Genomic DNA, 23,865 nt, shown 5'->3' with positions numbered 1-23,865 from the left:
ATATTACATATTTGTGAGCAAAAGTATGTGAACCTTTGCTTTCAGTATCTGTTGTGACCCCCTTTGCAGCAATAACTGCAACTAAACATTTCTGGTAACTTTTGATCATTCCTGCACACTGGCTTGGAGGAATTTTAGCCCATTCCTCTGTACAGAACAGCTCCAACTCTGGGATGTTGGTGGGTTTCCTCACATTAACTACTCGCTTCAGGTCCTTCCACAACATTTTGATTGGATTAAGGTCAGAACTTTGACTTGGCCATTCCAAAACATTAGCTTCATTCTTCTTTAACCATTCTTTGGTAGAACGACTTTTGTGCTTAGGGTCGTCGCCTTGCTGCATGACCCACCTTCTCTTGAGATTCAGTTCATGGACAGATGTACTGACATTTTCCTTTAGAATTCTCTGATATAATTCAGAATTCATTGTTCCATCAATGAAGGCAAGCCGTCCTGGTCTAGATGCAGCAAAACCGGCCCAAACCATGATACTACCACCACCACCATGTTTCACAGATGGGATAAGGTTCTTATGCTGGAATGCAGTGTTTTCCTTTCTCCGAACATAACTCTTTTCATTTAAACCAAAAAGTTCTATTATGGTCTCATCTGTCCACAAAACATTCTTCCAATAGCCTTCTGGTTTGTCCACATGATCTTTAGCAAACTGCAGACAAGCAGCAATGGTTTTTTTTGGAGAGCGGTGGCTTTCTCCTTGCAACCCTGCCATGCACACCATTGTTGTTCAGTGTTCTTCTGATGGTAGACTCATGAACATGAACATTAGCCAATGTGAGAGAAGCCTTCAGTTACTTAGAAGTTACCCTGGGGTCCTTTGTGACCTTGCCGACTATTACACGCCTTGCTCTTGGAGTGATCTTTGTTGGTCAACCACTCCTGGGGAGGGTAACAATGGTCTTGAATTTCCTCCATTTCTACACAATCTGTCTGACAGTGGATCGGTAGTGTCCAAACTCTTTAGAGATGGTTTTGTAACCTTTTCCAGCCTGATGAGCATCAACAACTCTATTTCTGAGGTCCTCAGAAATCTCCTTTGTTCGTGCCATGATACACTTCCACAAACGTGTTGTGAAGAGCAGACTTTGATAGATCCCTGTTCTTTAAATAACACAGGGTGCCCACTCACACCTGATTGTCATCCCATTGATTGAAAACACTTGAATCTAATTTCACCTTCAAACTAACTGCTAATCCTAGAGGTTCACGTACTTTTGCCACACACAAATATGTAATATTTGATCATTTTCCTCAATAAATAAATTACCAAGTATAATATTTTTGTCTCGTTTGTTTAACTGGTTTCTTTTTATCTACGTTTAGGACTTGAGTGAAAATCTGATGATGTTTTAGTTAGAGAGTTAGCCGATATGATGAAGAGAAGGTTGATAAGAGACTAGATGGAAGGGAGTAAGGCCAGGTGGATCGGAGGTGGATTTAAATTGTTCTATCACGATGTGGATTGGAGGAGAAATGGGGTAGGGATTATTCTAAAGGAGCAGTATGTCAAGAGTGTTTTGGAGGTGAAAAGAACGTTAGACAGAGTAATGATTATGAAGCTGGAAACTGAAGTTGTGATGATGAATGTTGTTAGTGCTATGCCCCTCAAGTTGGGTGTTCGATGGATGAGTAAGAAGATTTCTGGAGTGAGTTGGATGAGGTGATGGACCGTATACCCAAGGGACAGAAAGTAGTGATTGGAGCGGATTTCAGTGGACATGTTGGTGATGGGAACAGAGGAGATGAGGAGGTGATGGGTAAATATGGTGTCAAGGAGAGGAATGAAGAAGGTCAAAGGATAGTGGATTTTCCAAAAAGGATGGGCATGGCTGTGGTGAATATGTATTTAAAAAGATGGAGGATCATAGGGTGATGTACAAGAGTGGAGGAACACAGGTAGATTACATCCTATGCAGAAGAGTCAGTCTGAAGGAAATTGAAAACTGCAAAGTGGTGGCAGGGGAAAGTGTAGTTAGGCAGCATAGGAGGATGGTCTGTAGGATGACGATGGAGATCAAGGAGAGGAGATGAGGGAGGACAGAGCAAAGGATCAAATGGTGGAAGTTGAAAAAGGAAGACTGCAAGGTTGAGTTTATGGAGGAGGTAAGACCTGCACTGGGTGGCATTGAAGAGTTACCAGACAGCTGGGCAACTGCAGCAGAAGTAGTAAGAGTGACAGCAAGAAGGGTGCTTGAAGTACAGGAGAGTATACAGAGGATGGCAAAGAAAAGGTGAGGTAGTCTGAGAGATGCAGAAAATAGACAAGAGTACAAGGAGATACGGCACAAGGTAAAGAGAGAGGTGGCAAAGGCTAAAGAAAAAGCGTATGATGAGTTGTACGAGAGGCTGGACTCTAAGGAGAGAGTAAAGGACCTGAATCGATAGGCTAGGCAGAGGGACCGAGCTGAGAAAGATGTGCAGCAGGTCAGGGTGATAAAGGGTAAATATGGAAACATATTCACAAGTGAGGAATGTGTGTTGAGCAGCTGGAAAGATTACTTTGAGAGGCTGATGAATGAAGACAATGAGAGGGAGAAGGTTGGATGATGTGGAGACAGTAAATCAGGAAATGCAACGGATTAGCAAGGAGGAAGTAAGAATAGCTCTGAAAAGGATGGAGAATGGAAAAACCGTTGGTCCAAATGTTATGCCTGTGGAAGCATGGAGGTGTTAACACTAGAATTACCAAAGCCTACGAAAAAACTCGTAGATCCGTCCCACCTTAAATCACTTTGCACCTCTGTGTCAGCATCTTTTGTCCTGTAAATGTGTCGATAAGCAGCAAGCAGCCTGCTATCATATCCCCCTATCGTTGCACAGTTTTCTCAGCTCAAGTCTGTTTACCTGCGTGTCAGTTCCTTAGAGTTGTATAGAGTGAGAAATCAAGCAAAATGACACCTTTTATAAATACTAGATCGTTATTTAGAACACATGCATTTCATGTGTGTTCTGTGTCTACAACAATCTATGTATGAACATTGTTAACACAGCAATGTTTTTCATGTTTTAGTAATAATTGACAAAATGTAGACATGAAGTCCAAATATCAAATAAATATGTTGACTGGTAATCAAAACTTCACGGGTTCAACCCCAGACGAGTCAATTTTGAGAAGTGAGCTGCTCTTTTTCTTACTCTTTTATAATAAAAACATACATTTGATTTCAGTCTGTAACAGATGGTGTAAGTTTATGATACTTGTAAAGGTTAGCTTTGTTTTGTTTTTTTTTTTATTTTATTCAGTTTTATTCTTTAAGTCACGTTCACGATCCCACCCCTCTCCCCCATCTGACATTGCTGTTTTCACATAAAGACGCGTTATACAGAGGTGAACTCATGATGACGATGCTTCTACATCGGAGAAAGAATGCATGTCGCACTCTTGCTGTCGCTGTACTTTGATAGATAGATACTTTATTAATCCTAAGGGGAAATTCACATGTACATGGGAAGCTCTGCAGTCTACTTGTGACTTTACATTGTAGGAAGTAAGGTAATTCTAGTGTTAAGGAGAGATGGCAGGGAGTTTTTAACCAGATTGTTTAATTGAATCTTGGAAAGTGAGAGGATGCCTGAGGAGTGGAGAAGAAGTGTAGTGGTACCAATTTTTGAAAATAATTGGGATGTGCAGAGCTGTAGTAACTGCAGGGGGATAAAATTGATGAGCCACAGCATAAAGTTATGAGAAAGAGTAGTGGAAGCTCAGTTGAGAAAGAAGGTGATGATTAGTGAGCAGCAGTATGGTTTTATGCCAGGAAAGAGCACCACAGATGCAATGTTTGTTCTGAGGGTGTTGATTGAGAAGTATAGATAAGCTCAAAAGGAGTTGCATTGTGTCTTTGTGGACCTAAAGAAAGCATATGACAGGGTTCCTCGGGAGGAGTTGATGTTTGCTGATGACATTATGACCTGTAGCAAGAGTGGGGAGCAGGTTGAGTAGACCCTGGAAAGTTAGAGGTTTGCTTTAGAGAGGAGAGGAATGAAGGTTAGTAAGAACAGAATACATGTGTGTGAGTGAGAGGGAGGTCAGAGGAATGGTGAGGATGCAGGGAGTAGAGTTGGTAAAGGTGGATAAGTTTAAATACTTAGGATCAACAGTACAGAATAACGAGGAGTGTGGAAGAGAGGTGAAAAAGAGAGTGCAGGCAGGGTGGAGAAGAGAGTGTCAGAAGTGATTTGTGACAGATGGGTATCAACAAGAGTGAAAGGGAAGGTCTACAGGACAGTAGTGAGACTAGCTATGTTATATTGGTTGGAGACGGTGGCACTGACCAGAAAGCAGGAGACAGAGCAGAGTTAAAGATGTTAAGATTTGCACTGGGTGTGACGAGGATGGACAGGATAAGAAATGAGGACATTAGAGGGTCAGCTCAGGATGGACGGTTGGGAGACAAAGTCAGAGAGGCGAGATTGCATTGATTTGGACATGTGCAGAGGAGAGATGCTGGGTATATTGGGAAAAGGATGTTAAGGATAGAGCTGCCAGGAAAAGAGGAAGGCCTAAGAGAAGGTTTATGAATGTGGTGTGAGAGGACATGCAGGTGGTGGATGTATCAGAGCAAGATGCAGAAGACAGGACAATATGGAAGAAGATGATCCGCTGTGGCAACCCATGACAGGAGCAGCAGAAGAAAGAGACTGCTCTATACTGTTTACAGTTTTACATAGTATTAACATACAGTATATCTTGGAGAAGAGAATAAGATTTTGTGGATTTCCATTTTATTTTCTGTGATAAGTACAAGATCTTCCACCCATCATTGTTTTAGCACATCTAGAGGTGATGTTTTTTGTAGCTTTAATATAATTTGAAATATTCTACCTTATCTGCTGGAATTTATGATGACATAGTAGTGGGTAAAGGGTGATCTGATTGGGTCAGAGCTTTAGAGCTATAGCAAGCATTCTGTTCATATCAATTACAAGAAGCTGTTGATTTTGAGATGTATTTTGATCTCAGAAAAATTCAAATATGAAAAAAGGTGTATCTTTGCTGTTTCATGTCAATCAAATGTAGTGTTTAAGTTAGCCCTTTTTCTGTTAGTATTATTGGTGTCTGTCAGCATTTGGACACACACACACCCATTTTTAAGCAGACAATCAAGCTCTTAAAACTGAAGCCAGCAACTTTACGCTTATCGGAGTTATAGAAAAACGTGTTTGTTCTCAAATCTGGAGTAATATGCAGTAAAAATATTGGGTTAATGAATGTGTTTATATTTACAGGATGCAGCTGATTTTAAAATAACTTAAATGCTGTTCTTTAATTTATTTTTAGGTGCAAACACGCAGTGCAGATGAACCTATGACTACATTTGTAGTTTGCAATGAATGTGGAAACAGATGGAAGGTAACTAATTATATAATATTTAGTATTATGATGGTATATTTATTTCACAGTTAGGTCTAGGAATTGATTGCAGTGTTTACTGTATTTATTGCAGCTAGAGTAAAGTAGCAGGTAGTTGTCTACAGAGCTAAAGCACACAATGTACTTGGCTCAGCATGGAATGTAGGAACCTTTAATTTAGTCAATGCACATAATCTACATGAAGCTGTTTCTGATGTACAGTATACTACGCCATATCAACAAATAGCCAGGGATAGGGAAAGCACTCCTGGTCAGCACCAAAGAAATTTGATACTTACTAGGCAATTTGAGATCTGTTACTTATTATTTGACCAGTGCCTTTATGCAAGCCGACCAAAAACATTTGAGATATCTCCATTAGCATCTTTTGTTTTGTAAATGTGTCAGTCAGCACAAGCAGCCTGCTATCCTATCCCCCCAGTGTCGCAGATCAACTCGGGTAAAAAGTTCTTCCAGCTCAATGCTACTACAGTGCTCAATGCTGCTTCAGTATGCGAATGACTTTAGCTGCAGGTGGGAGCTCCTGTCGCACTTTATGCAACTGTCATTACAGTTCTGCCTTTGTCCAGAAATGGTTTTATAAGCTTTATGACCTTAGTCTCGGAAAGTCTTTCTCATGTGGGACGACTGGAATCTTTTTCAGAATAAGAAGTGACACCGCACATGTACTTTGTCAGCATGCCCATGTCGATCAAACACAGGAAGCTCTGCAGTCTACTTGTGACAGTACACTGTTGGAAGATAAGTAAATAAATCAAGGTAAATAACATTTGATGTGGCTTTTATATAAGTAACATATAAATGTTTTTCATATAAAGACTTTTACAAAACATAATCACAAACGGAACTTTGCACAATACCTTGGTGAGCTTGGCATACCCTGCTGTCTCACTGAAGGACATGCATGTGACAGGATGATACCTGACCTCTTGCTGCATCCAAACGGTGCTATCTTTCTCCTTTATTCCTGGTGCAGCTGTGTTCTTATGTGTAAGTTGACATTTCCTGCTGGGAGGGATTCTGTTCTCTTTCTCCGGTGTAGAACCATCATCCTCATCCGAATTCATCTTTGTTATAGCACATCTTTATTTGAAAACAGCAGTGTCAGATTGGGGGAAGGGGTTGGGGGGAGCGTGAATGTGACTGAAAATAAGACTATTTATAAAAAAAAAAAGGTAACCTTTACAAGTACCTTACATTTACACTGGGTGTTACAGACTAAAAACAAATGTACGTTTTATTGTATTATAGTAACAATAAGAGCAGCTCACTACTCAAAATGGTAATTCTAGGAAGCGCCCACAACCTCTTGATTTTGAGTCAGCATTTCTTACCATTGCACTACCCAAGAGCACGTGTCAGCATCATACCCTAACCCGATTACTTTTTCTTCGGTTATATTCTTGACTAAAAGCGCACTTGTTTTTTTATATGTGCACCTTTTGTGTAAGTGTTTATTTGTTATTTGAACTTCAGTCTTCACACATTATACACTTCATATCAAAATTTTGTCATTAGTACTATAACATGAAAAAAAGGTTTTAGGTCAATTTTAGATATGTGTTCAACATTTCTTGCATTTCTCACATTTCCTGTCATCTTACAGTTACATAGATCATTGTAGACATGGAATAAACATGAAATGCATGTGTTCCAAATAATAATATATTATTTACCCTATACAACTCCAGGCACCTTACATCCAGATAAACAAGACCTGAGCTGGGAGAACTTTTTGCCCAAGTTGAGCTGTGGCGGTGGGGGGATGGGATAGCAGGCTGCTTGTGCTGATCGACACATTTACAAAATAAAAGACGCTAATGGAGAGGTGTGAAGGAATTTAAGGTGGCCCGAGATTACAAGTTTTTTCGTAGGCTTCAGGGATTCTAGTGTTAAATTGTCCAAATAAATCATTAGGCCTCAATTATCTTTTCTACTGAGTTCCTGAACTGATAACAGAAATTTTAGCTTTTTTAAATTTTCTCATAGCATTGAGTTTTTTCCCCCAATTTCTTTTGGTCTCTCTCTTAACTCTGTATTAGCTTCATGAGCAGGAAGAATTGGGGGTGAGTGTTTTAGGAGGAAGCCCTGTCCATGTAAGCCTTTGCAGTGCAAGATCTCAGTCTCAAACTTTTTAACAGGTTTTACCCAGATGTTTTTTTTTTTAATTTGAAAATCGCATCTGGCCCTGTGAGACTAGGCTACATGAATTGTTTTTTGCAAAGTGAGTGACGTACTTGATAATGTCAGTTTGCACATTGTTAAAACATCAATTAGCATATTATTGTAGGTAATACATATCACACACCCCTAATCAGCTGTAATTCATACCTGCACCCTAAAGAAAGAAAAAAGGAACTGTTTGATTTTTTTTGTGGTAGGGTAACAAGTTTTCCCTTTCAGACCCTAGTATGTAGACACGAGGAGTATGCATGAAATCCTATCTATAGTCCTTTTATGTTTACTATTGCCAGCCTGGTTACTATCAGAGTTGACTGCTGTTATAGTTCAATGCTGCCCCCTTTCCTTTACATTAATAACCCCACACAATTAGAGAGAGTACCAGAATAGACAGGAGAGAAAGTTACACTTTTTAGTAATACATAGATTAACCAAAGATTTTCAGTTGAGCGCATAATATAAGTTCATAGTATAATAAAACTTGGAGAATAAGCAGTTCATCTTGCATGCTTAGGTCACCAGCTTAGCTCAGGATTAGCTCGTTAAGACACTAGGTGGCTTTCTATCTTAGTATATTACTTGGTCTCTTGTCATATGTAGTGCAGAATGTCCCTTGGGCGGAATGATAAAGACACAGCATGGCGGTCTGCATGAATGGGGAAGCAGAGACATTGAGTCTCTGGAAACCTAAATTTATTCTATCCTGGCTTCCTTGATGTACTTCTGTGACAAATGGGATGTTGTCGTGCAGGGATTCCCCTGTGTCATTGCAGCCCTATTTGGACAAGACTCATTCCCCCATTCCGTCCAAGGTCAGATTGTCATGTAATGTAACTCACCTGTATTCCTTCAGGCTGTTTTACCATATAGGGAAGAGGTGATGATGCTTCTAAAACTTGCACTCCTTCCAGAGGATCATAAATTCTACTTTTCATAGAATATCAGAGCAGGAGCTTTGCACCTAACAGGGCTGGAGGTTATAGCAAAACACTGTTGTGCAATAAGTTACAACTTGATCAATGCAGAGCCTTCACCCTCTCTCGCCAACAAATTGCATAGCCCAGAGCAGGACTTAACAAAAGTTATCAGTGGTAGTAATCCTAAAAACTCTGAACTTAAAATTTCCTTTTTTGCTTCACTTTTGCTATTTTTTGTTTTTTTAACTTTGTATATACAGTCATCTGAAAAAGTTTGGGAACCCCTCTCAGCCTGCATAATAATTTACTCTACTTTAAACAAAAAAGATAACAGTAGTATGTCTTTCATTTCCTAGGAACATCTGAATACTGGGGTGTTTTCCAAACAAAATTTTTAGTGAAGCAGTATTTAGTTGTATGAAATTAAATCAAATGTGAAAAACTGACTGTGTAAAAATGTGGGTACCCTTGTAATTTTGCTGATTTGAATGCATGTAACTGCTCAATACTGATTACTTTATCCATCCATCCATTTTCCATCCCTCTGAATACGAACACAGGGTCACAGGGGGTCTGCTGGAGCCAATTCCAGCCAACACAGGGCACAAGGCAAAAACCAGTTCTGGGCAGGGTGCCAACCCACCGCAGGACACACACAAACACACACTAGGGCCAATTTATAATCGCCGATCCACCTAACCTGCATGTCTTTGGACTGTGGGAGGAAACTGGAGCACCCGGAGGAAACCCACACAGTCACGGGGAGAACATGGAAACTCCACGCAGGGAGGACCCGGGAAGCGAACAGAGGTCTCCTAACTGCGAGGCAGCAGCACTACCACAGTGCCACCATGCCGCCCTACTGATTACTTGCAACACCAAATTGATTGGATTAGCTCGTTAAGCCTTGAACTTCATAGACAGGTGTGTCTAATCATGAGAAAAGGTATTTAAGGTCATCAATTGCAAGTTGTGCTTCCCTTTGACTTTCCTCTGAAGAGTGACAGCATGGGATCCTCAAAACAACTCTCAAAAGATCTGAAAACAAAGATTGTTCAGTATCCCGGTTTAGGGGGAGGCTACAAAAAGCTATCTCAGAGGTTTAAACTGTCAGTTTCAACTGTAAGGAATGTAATCAGGAAATGGAAGGCCACAGGCACAGTTGCTGTTAAACCCAGGCCTGGCAGGCCAAGAAAAATACAGCAGTGGATTATGCGCAGGATTGTGAGAATGGTTACAGACAACCCACAGATCACCTCTAAAGACCTGAAAGAACATCTTGCTGCAGATGGTGTATCTGTACATCGTTCTACAATTCAGCGCAGTTTATACAAAGAACATCTGTATGGAAGGGTGATGAGAAAGAAGCCCTTTCTGCACTCACGCCACAAACAGATTCACTTGTTGTATGCAAATGCTCATTTAGACAAGCCAGATTCATTTTGGAACAAAGTGCTTGGACTAATGAGACAAAAATTGAGGTATTTGGTCATAACAAAAAGCGCTTTGCATGGCGGAAGAAGAACACCGCATTCTAAGAAAAACGCCTGCTGTCAAATTTGGCGGAGGTTCCATCATGCTGGGGAGCTGTGAGGCTAGTTCAGGGACTGGGGCCCTTGTTAAAGTCGAGGGTTGGGTGAATTCAACCCAATATCAACCAATTCTTCAGGATAATGTTCAAGCATCAGTCATAAAGTTGAAGTTACGCAGGGGTTGGATATTCCAACAAGACAATGACCCAAAACACAGTTCGAAATCCACAAAGGCATTCATGAAGAGGGAGAAGTACAATGTTCTGGAATGGCTGTCACAGTCCCCTGACTTTAATATCATTGAAAATCTATTGGATGATTTGGAGCAGGCTGTCCATGCTCGGCAGCCATCAAATTTAACTGAACTGGAGAGATTTTGTATGGAAGAATGGTCAAAAATACCTCCATCCAGAATCCAGACACTAATCAAAGTCTACAGGAGTCATCCAGGGGCTGTTATATTTGCAAAAGGAGGCTCAATGAAGTATTGATATAATATCTCTGTTGGGGTGCCCAAATTTATGCGTCTAATTTTGTCATGATGCATATTGCATATTTTCTGTTAATCCAATAAACTTAATGTCACTGCTGAAATATTACTGTTTCCATAAGGCATGTCATATATTAAAAGGAAGTTGCTACTTTGAAAGCTCAGCCAATGAGAAAAAAAAATCCAAAGATTTTCATATGACTGTAATATACTGTCTGTTCTCATTATCTGTGGAGGTTTGGGTGGTTACGTCCCTAAAAAAAACAACAGATACCGAAACCGTGGAAACTGAAGTATTAGTCCTTTGGGAAAAATGGGGTAGTTTCCGACAAACCATATTCTTGTGGTAATGTGCCTCACTGGCATTACCAGCAGTTAAATAAAGTTAGTTTTGTGTCCTCTGAAGTGTTGAGAGAGAGAGACATTAGTTTTGTAAGAAAAAGGACAAATAAAGTATAAAGAAATAGCACTTGCTTTTTTGTCCTTTTAGAAAGTGTTGAGGGGCATCTTCTGGGGAGTGTCGTGGTGGGCTTTGTGCGAGGGTGGGAAGACAACTCTGCCATTGTCCAGCCAGACTGGAGTTGTCTTGTCTCTCACACATGTGCGTGCCTCCCATGACCTTGTAGCGCTGGGTGGGCAAGAGACAATGTGAAGCACTTTTTTTCTGGCCTGCTGCTGCTTATATAGGGATTTCATATTGATGTAGTTGTCTAGGTGGTAGCTCACAATAAGGAAGAAGGCTTGCTTTCAGTTTTGAGAGAAGCACAGTTTACATCTCAAATGTCGGCATAGCTATGCGTGTGCGTCAGCCACCTGCATTTTAATAGGAACTTTGTGGGACAGGAGTCGCATACATGTCATCACATGCACGTAGAAGAATGACATTTGGGAGCTCAATTTGTCTGCATAATGGTCCCGATTATAAAAGGAATTTCTAGCATCTAAAATGGGGTCTTCTGACTAGGCCACACTGAGAGGTACTTGTGGCAAGGATTTTTTTTTTTTTACAGAAATTGTCACCTGAGAAACTTTCTCCTAGGCTACTTTCACAATGTTGACTATGTAATGGATGGTTGCGGATTTCCAAAAGTCTTTCATTGTGTACTCATGATTTGCATCTAAGTGTTGGCATGCATCACAGTAGAGCTCCTGGGCATGCATCACAGTAGAGCTCCTGGGTGTAATGGCTATTGCAAGCCTTAATAATGCCTAGGTCAAATGGCCAGAGGACTGAAGTTGTCTTCTTGGGGACATGAGAAAAACATTTGGGTGGGCATTTTCAAGGACCCGACAAATGTCAAAAGGTGCATTGTCCAAAATCAGTTGAACTCTGAATGCAGAGGTATTTTTCTACCTCTGGGTTGAAACTGACATTGAACCAGCCCAAAAAAATCTCACCAGCCATCCAAGCTTTGTGGTTCCAAATGACTGGACGGAGGTTCTGATTTTTCTGTTTTGATGCACATGGACTTTGGCCCCAGTACACAATCAGAGGTTTGCAATTTAAGCCCCCTCAAGCATCAGCAAAAAAAGCATAGAGGTGCGATTTTTGAATGCTTTAAAGCTAGGTGCGTTGGTAACATTTTTCAATACATACATATGTTTCCTGTTTGGTTTTAAAACAAACCAGTGTCTTCAGCATTAAATACCTGCTCAGACAGGTACTGTTTTTCTTTAATTTTAGACAGAGGTTTCACAAATTCATCAGCAGCCTTCGTATCTTTTGAACAGACTTCACTTTAAAGTTTCAAATTTTGAAGCCATATTTATTTTTTTTTTTTTACAAATAAAAAAAGCCAGTCAACACTAGTAAAGACTGGCTTCACATTTTTCTAATTTTCAGCAACCTGTTTTTTAAATTTGCTTGGCTTTCAGCCTTGTAGTAGTAGTATGTGCACAGTACTTTCCCTGTAGTCTACCATCTCAATTATCCACAAACTAAACTGCCTTTTGTGGAGCAGATTCATACACTGATTTATGAATACCATCTTCCTTTTGGCAGATTGAGTGGAAGGTTGATTTGTTCAGATTAAATTGTCTGACTATGGATGCAATCGAATTTCCAGAACAAAGCAAGACAAGCACACAAATCTTATCAAGTGAGGTTGTCGCTACAATGCATTTGCGCTTAGGAGCACCTGAAGAGAAGATCTCCAGGCCATCCTCAGACTGTACAAACGCCTAAAAACATCCAAGCTGTAAGGGCATCAATTTTAAAGTCTCCTAGATGTTCAGCACGCAAACATGCTTCTGCCTTAGTCATTTTCAACACATCTTTGAGGAGGATGTTGCATGAGGACCTTAATTTCAATCCATACAAAATGATGGTAGTGCAGGAAATCTCAGAGAGAGACTGGGAGAGCCATAGAGAGTTGTGCACAAACATTCTGCAAACCGTTCATCAAGATGCCATCGTCATGTACAGCAACAAGAAACATTTTCATTTGAAATGTTGAAATACACGCATATATATATATATATATATATATATATATATATATATATATATATATATATATATATATATATATATATATATATATATATATATATATATATATATATATATATATATATATATATATATATATACACACACACAGTACAGGCCAAAAGTTTGGACACACCACCTCATTCAATATGTTTTCTTTATTTTCATGACCATTTACATTGGTAGATTCTCACTGAAGGCATCAAAACTATGAATGAACACATGTGGAGTTATGTACTTAAAAAAAAAGGTGAAATAACTGAAAACATGTTTTATATTCTAGTTTCTTCAAAATAGTCACCCTTTGCTCTGATTACTGCCTTGCACACTCTTGGCATTCTCTCGATGAGCTTCAACTGGTCAAGTTAGATCCGTGAAATGGGACTCTGCCTCTGTAGTTAGAACATAATATGGCAAACACGGACAAAGTATTGCATGATTGGCTAAGAATGTTTGAATGCTTCAGTGACGCCGCTGGATGGCCAAGTATAGTAAGTCGGTGTTGGTTTGAGCAGATAATAGTAAGTTCAGTTGGTTTTTGAACGTTGGTTTGGTGAGGCGTACTTTCCAGGACTAACATCGTCGACTGACTTAAACCATTAGACATCTCCGGAACCATAAGTAATTTAGAACGTATCGCCATTTCCTTGGTACGTCGAAATATATCTTTGGGCAGTTCAGTTTTGGCATCCGTCCTCCTGACATCTATTGGCAATCTGAGTAATGACGACTGGGTATTAACAACAGTCATTGTTTAAATTTTAGCTGATCTCAGATCTAAAATGACCACGGCAACATAATTATTACTCCGACTCTGATTAGAGTCATAAAATAATGGTTTGTTTTGGAAATTTGTTTGCAGGAAAAAATCAAATGAAGTGCGCGGAAGAGCTGAGTTCACGTCTTGCAGCCCCGTTTAAACAGGATGCTCTTCATTACTTCGGCCGAAAAGGCCAATTTTAAGCACAAATCAGTGCCATGATAACAAAATCATTTCAAGGACTTAAAAAAACAAATAATTCTTGCAGAGAAAGTATGGATTTCACAAACGTAGAATTTGTAGCCCGATTTGATTGGGCTCCCAGTTGCTAGTATGTATGTATGTATGTGTATATATATATATATATATATATATATATATATATATATATATATATATACACAGTAAACTCTCCCACACTGTTAACATTATTAGAAGCCTCTAGACATGAAATAACACCCTTTAGTCAAAAGTTTAAACTGTGCTCCATGACAAGACAGAGATGGCAGTTCTTTCTCACAATTAAAAGATTGCAAACATATCTTCTCTTCAAAGGAGCGCCGTCAGGAGCAGAGAATGTCCGAGAGCGAGATAAAAGCAAGCAATCAAAAAATCAATATGTGCTTTTAAGTATGCCGAAGCACCTCAATAAAGCGGCATTTTGTAGAGGAGCATCCGTATCCTCTGTGCAAACAGCCCCTGTGCAAACAGCCCCTCTGCTCACACCCCCTCCGTTAGGCGCAGAGAATGTCAGAGAGGGTGAGAGACCGAGAAAAGCAATGAAGCACCGGGCGGGAAGCATATCTTATATCATTGAGGAGTTTTAGTTAATATGTAATACGTGCTCTGATTGGGTAGCTTCTAAGCCATCCGCCAATAGCGTCCCTTGTATGAAATCAACTGGGCAAACAAACTGAGGAAGCATTTACCATAAATTAAAAGACCCATTGTCTGCAGAAATCCGCGAACCAGCAGAAAATCCGTGATATATATTTAGATATGCTTACATTTAAAATCCGTGATAGAGTGAAGCCGTGAAAGTCGAAGCGCGATATAGCGAGGGATTACTATATATATACACAGTGGTTACGGAAAGTATTCAGACCCCTTCAATTTTTCACTCTTTGTTATATTGCAGCCATTTGCTAAAATCATTTAAATTAATTTTTTCCCTCATTAATGTACACACAGCACCCCATATTGACAGACAAAAAAAGAATTTTTGAAATTGTTGCAGATTTAATAAAAAAGAAAAACTGAAATATCACATGGTCCTAAGTATTCAGACCCTTTGCTCAGTATTTAGTAGAAGCACCCTTTTGAGCTAATACAGCCATGAGTCTTCTTGGGAAAGATGCAACAAGTTTTTCACACCTGGATTTGGGGATCCTCTGCCATTCCTCCTTGCAGATCCTCTCCAGTTCTGTCAGGTTGGATGGTAAACGTTGGTGGACAGCCATTTTTAGGTCTCTCCAGAGATGCTCAATTGGGTTTAAGTCAGGGCTCTGGCTGGGCCATTCAAGAACAGTCAGAGTTGTTGTGAAGCCACTCCTTCGTTATTTTAGCTGTGTGCTTAGGGTCATTGTCTTGTTGGAAGGTAAACCTTCGGCCCAGTCTGAGGTCCTTAGCACTCTGGAGAAGGTTTTTGTCCAGGATATCCCTGTACTTGGCCGCATTCATCTTTCCCTCGATTGCAACCAGTCGTCCTGTCCCTGCAGCTGAAAAACACCCCCACAGCATGATGCTGCCACCGCCATGCTTCACTGTGGGGACTGTATTGGACAAGTGATGAGCAGTGCCTGGTTGTCTCCACACATACCGCTTAGAATTAAGGCCAAAAAGATCTATCTTGGTCTCATCAGACCAGAGAATCTTACAGAGAGTCTTAGCAAACTCCATGCGGCCTGTCATGTGTCTTGCACTGAGGAGAGGCTTCCGACAGGCCACTCTGCCATAAAGCCCTGACTGGTGGAGGGCTGCAGTGATGGTTGACTTTCTACAACTTTCTCCCATCTCCTGACTGCATCTCTGGAGCTCAGCCAAAGTGATCTTTGGGTTCTTCTTTACCTCTCTCACCAAGGCTCTTCTCCCCCGTTAGCTCAGCTTGGCCGGACGGCCAGCTCTAGGAAGGGTTCTGATCGTCCCAAACGTCTTCCATTTAAGGATTGTGGAGGCCACTGTGCTCTTGGGAACCTTAAGTGCAGTAGAAATTTTTTTGTAACCTTGGCCAGATCTGTGCGTTGCCACAATTCTGTCTCTGAGCTCTTCAGGCAGTTCCTTTGACCTCATGATTCTCATTTGCTCTGACATGCATTGTGAGCTGTAAGGTCTTGTATAGACAGGTGTGTGGCTTTCCTAATCAAGTCCAATCACTATAATCAAACACAGCTGGACTCAAATGAAGGTGATCTCAAGGATGATCAGAAGAAATGTAAAGCACCTGAGTTAAATGTATGAGTGTCACAGCAAAGGGTCTGAATACTTAGGACCATGTGATATTTCAGTTTTTCTTTTTTAATAAATCTGCAACAATTTCAAAAATTATTTTTTTGTCTGTCAATATGGGGTGCTGTGTGTACATTAATGAGGAAAAAAATTAATTTAAATGATTTTAGCAAATGGCTGCAATATAACAAAGAGTGAAAAATTGAAGGGGGTCTGAATACATTCCGTACCTACTGTATATGTATGTGTATATATATATATATATATATATATATATATATATATACACACACACACATACACTAAGGAAAAAAGGTGTAAAGAAAGGAAAGTTGCCTTTTTCTTTTATATAGTATAGAGAGATGTGTTTGCTGACGTTATGATCGCTTTTTGGGACAGTCGCGTGGGTCTTGTGTAGACTGGTGAGACGTCCCTGCCATTAATCGGCTGTGATGGCACTGTCAGTCCTCCACTCGTGTGCGTGTCTTCATAATCCGAGCTGACGACCTCATAATCGTATACGTGCAAAAGAAACTGCGAATCGCCTTAATATTAGTTTGCCGCGGTGTAGAAAAGTGGTCCCGTGTTTGCACTTGTCTGGGCTATAGCTCAGGGGGAGGATGAAAAAAATTAAAAGTGCTCACTTTGACTTAAGGCAGAAGCGCAGTCAGCGTCTCAAAGGGCGGCACAGCTATGCGCGCGCGCCGTCTGCTCGACTTTTGCTGGGCAGGATACCCCAGTTTTTGCAGACACGTTCATGATATCAAAAGTCTCAGCGCTCTTTCGAGGTCATTCATATATATATATATATAATATTGTGAAAGCTGGCCCGGACACACACAGACGGACATCATAAGTTCACCCAACACACTGTTTATTTACAAGTTTTGTTCACGTGCAACCCCAGTGCCTCTTGCACCGATTCCCCCAAAGTCCAGGGCTCACAGTCCTTGTGCCTTTCCTCTGGCCGCCTCCTGTCCTCTCTCCAGCTCTGCCAACTACCTCCCGACATCCACCAATGACTGGAGGGAGGTGGCCACCTCTTATAGGAACCCGGATGGGCTCCAGCTGCTTCCCGGCAATTAGATTTGGCCACACCCCTGTGTGGCAGAAGTGCCGGCTGCGCACCCGGAAGCCGTCCTTAACCAGGACGGACGCCCCCTCGCGTTTGCAGTTCTTTAGAGTTAGTTAGTTGATTCAGATGATTAGGTTAATAGCTCGTTAAGAGAACCTTTTCATGATATCCTAATTTTTTGAGATAGGAATTTTGGGTTTTCATGAGCTGTATGCCAAAATCATCAATATTAAAACAATAAAAGGCTTGAACTACTTCGGTTGTGTGTAATGAATCTAAAATATATGAAAGTCTAATGTTTATCAGTACATTGCAGAAAATAATGAACTTTATCACAATATGCTAATTTTTTGAGAAGGACCTGTATATGCTTGCCTAAATAAGTCACCCTCGCTTCGTTCTTACTTTTTTACCGTTCATTTAATCATGGCTAGTGGCGGAAAAATTATAAAAAGGAAGGAGGATTACAATGAGTATGGCTTTACCAAAACAATTATTGATGGCGAATCGATTATTCATAGAGCTTGAATTGGTGATCTGTTTTTCTGTGTTAACCACATATTTTTTCATACTTCTTCTCAAACTAAGGTGGTGCGAGGGTAAAATGAATAGGGATGCGCTGATCAAAGTAATCGGTGTACCAGGAAATCATGCATTGACAAAAGTTCCCCTTTGCTTGTAATGCAAAGTGTAATTAAATGCATTATTTTTTAACGCGTTATGGAACACATGCATCGAAGCTTCTCAGCTGTGCTTGTGCTAAGAAAAGGAAAGATTTTAAAAATAACGTAGCATGATTGTCAATGTAACCTTTTGTAAGTAGTGCCTGGAGGATTCAGTGTGGAGAAACTCTAGAGACAGCGTGTGTATTAACTTGTAGATTTTTCTGTGAGTATTTGGTGGCAGTGTGACGATGTTGCTTCGAAAGACTTCGTTAGCTGCGGAGCTCAGCTCAGAGCGAAATTAGATAAATGGGAGGGGAGATGATGGCGTGACTCCCCCACCCGCCTTAACTGTCAATCCCCCACAAACACAGTCTCTCGGAATTTGCATAAGCACAGCCCTTCACCTGCAATTTTAACTTAGTTACAAAGTGATCAAAACTCGTTTATATCCTCGTCCTCTCATTAAACTTGTATCCGCATTACCCGTGGGCATGAGAAACGCCAGCGTAGCCTGTCTATGAACTTAATTTAAAGTTTAGGTTTACACCTTGCTTTCTTTCCGAAGTAGCAGCACTCATTAATATGGTAGTATATGTCACTCGCTCGCTTCTTATTGTTTCGCTGCCTTCTCAATTATATAATGCATGTTTTCTTCAGCGCTTTTTGGAGCTCTTCCTGGTTTTCTACGCACTGTATTGACAGTCAGTTCACGTGATTACGTGGGAGGCGTGATGATGTCACACAAAACATCGCTCCCCACAGCTTTCGAGCTCAACTACATTACAGTAAATGGAAAAAAATACCATCCAGTTATGACCATTACACGTAGAATTTCGAAATGAAACCTGCCCAACTTTTGTAAGTAAGCTGTAAGGAATGAGCCTGCCAAATTTCAGCCTTCTACCCACACGGGAACTTGGAGAATTAGTGATGAGTCAGTGAGTCAGTCAGTCAGTCAGTGAGGGCTTTGCCTTTTATTAGTATAGACTAGCAGAATACCCGCGCTTCGCAGCGGAGAAGTACTGTGTTAAAGAAGTTATGAAAAGAAAAGGAAAAATTAAAAAATAACGTAACTTGATTGTTAATGTAATTGTTTTTTTCATTGATATGAGTGTTGTTGTCATATCTATATATATATATCTATATCTATATATCTATATCTATCTATATATATATATATATATATATATCTATCAAAATACCCGTGCTTGGCAGCGGAGAAGTTAAAAGAAAAGGAAACATTTTAATAATAATGTAACATGATTGACAATGTAATTGTTTTGCTGGTATATATATATATACACACACACAGACAAACACATATATAAACATATATATATACACATCATATATACACATATATATATTTATATATGTATATATATATATATATATATATATATATATATATATATATATAGCAAAATATCTCATAGCCATGAGAAGTAGTGTGTTTAAGAAGCAATGAAAAAGAAAAGGAAACATTTTGAAAATAACGTAACATGATTGTCAATGTAATTGTAATACATACTGTACATATCTACATATATACACACACACACAACTATCGTATATGTTGAAGTTCTATTTAAATTTTAAATAGAAGGAATTTTTATTTAGTCGACAGAATATTATTCCGGAATAAATCAACTCAAACCTTAAATAACTTATAATATTTTGCTCTCCATAAAAATATATCCTGTCTAAATTATACAAGTTAGAAATAAAGTAAATGTTAAAAGAACAAACATTCAAATTTCTTTACTCTTATGTAATTTTATATAAAAATAAACTTAAATTTTAAATATCCCAAAAGATTTTGCTCTCCATAAAAATATATCCTGTCAAAATTATACAAATTCAAATATGAACATGGTGCATAACAAAACCTGGAAATATAAATAAAATTTGTTCTTTTCAGCAATAACAAATCAAATCATTCAGTTGTCTTTGCTCATATGTCATTTTATCAGAGCTGGAGCCTGGCATCTTTTTTTGGCAACAAGTTCGTTTGTTTGGTGTGAGGTTCTGTGTTGTGGAGATTCTCAGGATGGACTGCAGGTGCTCATCAGTGAGGCGACTCCTGTGTGCTGTTTTGTTAGTCTTCATCACTGAGAAGAGCTTCTCACACAGATATGTGCTACCAAACATGCACAAGGTTTGAGCCGTATGTAGACGGAGCTGGAGCATTTGTGCGGAAATGGAGTGAATAAACTGTGCGGGCCGTGCAGTATCGTACTTTGCCTTCAGTGTGCCATTACACTGCAGCTCAATCACCTCCATCTGAATCTGCACAGGTGCAGTTTCCACATCGACAGGAAATGGGTTGCGAAACAACTCAAAATTCCTTTTTTGTCCTTCAAAGTCACCAAAGCTCAGTGCGAACTCAGTGCGCAGTGCACTCAGTTTATGAACAAAATGCGTATTTGGGAACACCGTAGTGTCGACTTGGTTCAACATTACTTGGCAACAGGGAAAGTGGGGCAAGTTGCACTGGTGCATTTGTGTCTCCCATAAAAGTAGCTTCACTTGAAATCACTTTGTGATTTTGCACGGGTAAAACGTCTGCTGAAGTGTCAGATTCTTCTTTAACTCTTCTGCTTTCTGTATCTTGTGCATTGCATTCAGGTCTTTCAGGTTATCTTGATGTTTTGTCTCATAGTGCCGTCTTAGATTAAATTCTGTAATTACAGCCACATTAGCTCCACAAATGAGACACACGGGTTTACCGGCAATGTCAGTAAACATATACTCAGCCTCCCATCGGTTTTTAAAGGCTCTATGTTCAGAATCACCTTTTCTCTTCGGCATCGTGTGGGCTAGCTTCGCAATAACTTGCAGCATCATAAGCTAGACTTGATTAACGTGGTAAGTGTTCAGCAAGGCAGCTGAAGCGCTGCATTATGGGATCTGTAGTTTATTGTGTTACCAGCACTTCATATCCCCGGGCCATTAATAACAATAATACAGTATATAAAATGATCTCGCGGGCCGGATATAATTACATGTCACGCCGGATGTAGCCTGCGGGCCTTGAGTTTGACACATATGGACTAAATAGAACTTGAAAAGATATATTTTTTCAAATTTGATCGCGCAATTCAGATAGAGTTGATGCGCACTACAGTACATCAAGCCCGCGTGCTATTGTGGTTTTGCCTGCGTGCCTCAATAAGTCATCCTCCCCTCGCTCTTACTTTTTTACCGTTCATCTAATGAATACACTGAATATGGCTTTACCAAAACTGTCATTGATCGCGAATAAAGTACCCATTATTCATAAAGCTTCAATTGGTGATCTGTCTTTCTGCGTTAACCGCATACTTTTCATCGTCTCAAACCAAGGGGATGCGAGGCTAAAATGTATCGGGAAGCGCGCGTACATACTTAGTACATCCCCTCTTGGGAATCGAACCCCGGAAGCCGGCGCTAGAGGCGAAGGCTCTACTATTGCACCGTGGCGTGTGGTTTGTCTATTTGAGCGTAGCAGTGTAATTCGCTTTTTGTCTGCGCACTGTGTCAGTTCACGTGAGCCGCTGAATATGGTTTTATGTCACTCGCTCGCTTCTAATTGTTTCGCTGGCTTCTTAATTATATAATGTATGTATTCTTCAGCGGTTTTTGGAGGTCTTCCTGGTTTTCTACGTACTGCGTGATTACGTGGGAGGCGTGATGATGTCACACGAAACTCCGCCCCCCCGCGACTTTCGCGCTCAACTCCATTACATTATATGGACAAAAATAGGTTCCAGTTATGACCATTATGCGTAGAATTTCGAAATAAAACCTGCCCAACTTTTGTAAGGAAGCTGTAAGGAATGAGCCTGCCAAATTTCAGGCTTCTACCTACACAGGAAGTTGGAGAATTAGTGATGAGTGAGTGAGTGAGTCAGTGAGGGCTTTGCCTTTTATTAGTATAGATTTACCCCCAAGTGTAATGTAATCAGTTAGAAGATTATATACACAAGGCTTTGTCTGTTTTTACAAATGACCCCAATTTTATTTATAGATATCTTTTTTTGCTATTGTGTACATCAGTTCATCTAATCAATATATATAATGTGTGGATATAAATACTGTAATCCACAAGAATAATTAATATTTTTGACTTCATAGTAAAAATATAACAGCATTGTAGTTTTTTTTAATTATCTATTCTCTTTGTGGTTTTGTAAATGGATTGCAAAATTCACTGTTTCAGCTTTTCTTAGTTTTGAAATAAACTATTCTGGAGCTATATACTCCCACGAATGTTAAATATGTTGTCTTTATTTCTTTTTTTTAGTTCTGCTAAGACTTCAGTGAAGATTTCAGTTCCAAGAAAGAAAAGGCATCGGCATTTCATTTATTTCAGGAAATTGTAAAGTTTTTCTCTGAATATAGCTTTATATAATTTAGAGGTTATAAACACCTTTAATGCAGTATATGTTTAAGAAAAGATAACATTTCAACTTTTTTTTATTCATTTTCTTTTTTATTTGATGATGTCTGTACATTCTTCTGTTAAGTTAATGATTTTCTAAAATTTGCACCATTCATTTTTTTTCTTTAAGTTTACTTTGAAATTTGCATTCCTTTGTTTGCATTGTCTTTCACAGCCTGCCTTAAACACTCTGTCTGTCTGTGTGTCTGTGTGTGTGTGTGCGTGTGTGCGCGCGCGCGCGTATGTGTCTATAAAACATGCTTAGACACTTTGGTTTACTGTTATTTCCAATTTATGCTATAATCCCAAAAAAAAAAAAAAACAGGCGATATCCAGGATGTTAAACATTTAAAATTCCTGTGTACAGCATATTGTTTCTGTTAAATATGTAGCATTTTTCCTCTGTTAAAAAGAAACTAATAAAAACTTGAGAATTGCTTATGTATATTGATGTGAATGTAGTCATGTTCTCAGGTTGTTCTTTTCTTATGACAGCACTTTTGAACATAAAGCTATAAATTTCTTTATTAAATTTGTTGGATACTGGAGTGTCTTTATTTGCTTGTGTCTATTAGTATGCATAAATTTGTTAATTATCTTAGAAATAAAGTGTCTCTAAGCATGGCTTATTGCTAATTTTTCTCTTTTTTGTATTTCATTTCCTTTAACGTGTGCAGTTTATTTTATACTTTGTACTTTAGTTACAGTATCATAACTTTTAATGCAAAATACACACCATGTATATTTTTTGTGATATGAACCATTTTTCACTAGCCTATTAAATAAACATACGTGTTCAGTTGTGAATTCTTTTTACGATATTGTGCTTTGGTTAAACCGCTTCCAGGTTACCTGCTAAAGGGCTACTTTTGACATTAGAAACTTGTGCTCACACCGTATCATTTTGTTTTCTGTATCAAGTCTGTGGCTGTCTCTACACTACACATAAAGGCGCCAAAATCTTCTAAATATTTTAGGTTCAGAATAAGCTAATTAGTTGTATAGGTTTTCATTTTAATTTCCTTTTGAGAATAAATAACAATTTTTGTAAATTAAGTTGCAACGCTTTATCATTCTCCGTTTCCACCAGAACACTATTAATGTATCTTTCAGATGTCTTTGTTCATTACATATTTTCTGCAATTTGAACTTAATAGATATCATAAATTAATATATACCAATATCATATAATTATGTAAAGTGTTGGATTGCTAAGTATTTGGGTATCGTGAAGGTAGTTCTAGAAACATTCCAACCAAAAATGTAAAATGTTTGAAAAATCTAAAAAAAAAAAAAAAGTTTCCATTGTCCTCTCCTCCCCTAATTAACATTTTCGGTATTCTCAAATCGGACACAGTATCACATCACAGTGTTGCATAACTACTTAGCTCTACAGCATTTTGCTTATTACATCTCAACTGTAAAATGTTATTCCCTATCTTAGTCACTGGAGTAAACCTCCAAGTACACAAGCATACCAGATCAAGGCTGTGTCTG

The 23,865-nt window shown here is 39.2% G+C and overlaps 1 protein-coding gene across 2 annotated transcripts in view; it reads left to right on the top strand.

The window, feature by feature from the left end:
• The window catches only part of tcea2 (transcription elongation factor A (SII), 2), a 92,035-nt gene extending 68,860 nt beyond the window's left edge, over positions 1-23,175 (top strand). The window contains exons 9-11 of one of the 2 annotated variants that reach the window (XR_005630487.1): positions 5,297-5,368; positions 6,033-6,148; positions 22,231-23,175. Coding sequence is in view for 1 of the 2 variants with exons in the window: in XM_039735016.1 (XP_039590950.1) it covers positions 5,297-5,368; positions 22,231-22,239 (81 nt within the window). In the remaining variant the exon portion in view is untranslated. The remainder of the gene's footprint in view (positions 1-5,296; positions 5,369-6,032; positions 6,149-22,230) is intronic. The other variant, XM_039735016.1, reaches the window with a different exon arrangement.
• Positions 23,176-23,865: the final 690 nt, after the last annotated feature.

This window comes from Polypterus senegalus, chromosome 14 (genome assembly GCF_016835505.1).
Source record: "Polypterus senegalus isolate Bchr_013 chromosome 14, ASM1683550v1, whole genome shotgun sequence".
NCBI classification, from domain to species: Eukaryota; Metazoa; Chordata; class Cladistia; order Polypteriformes; family Polypteridae; genus Polypterus; species Polypterus senegalus.
This window is presented reverse-complemented; position numbering and strand designations above follow the sequence as displayed.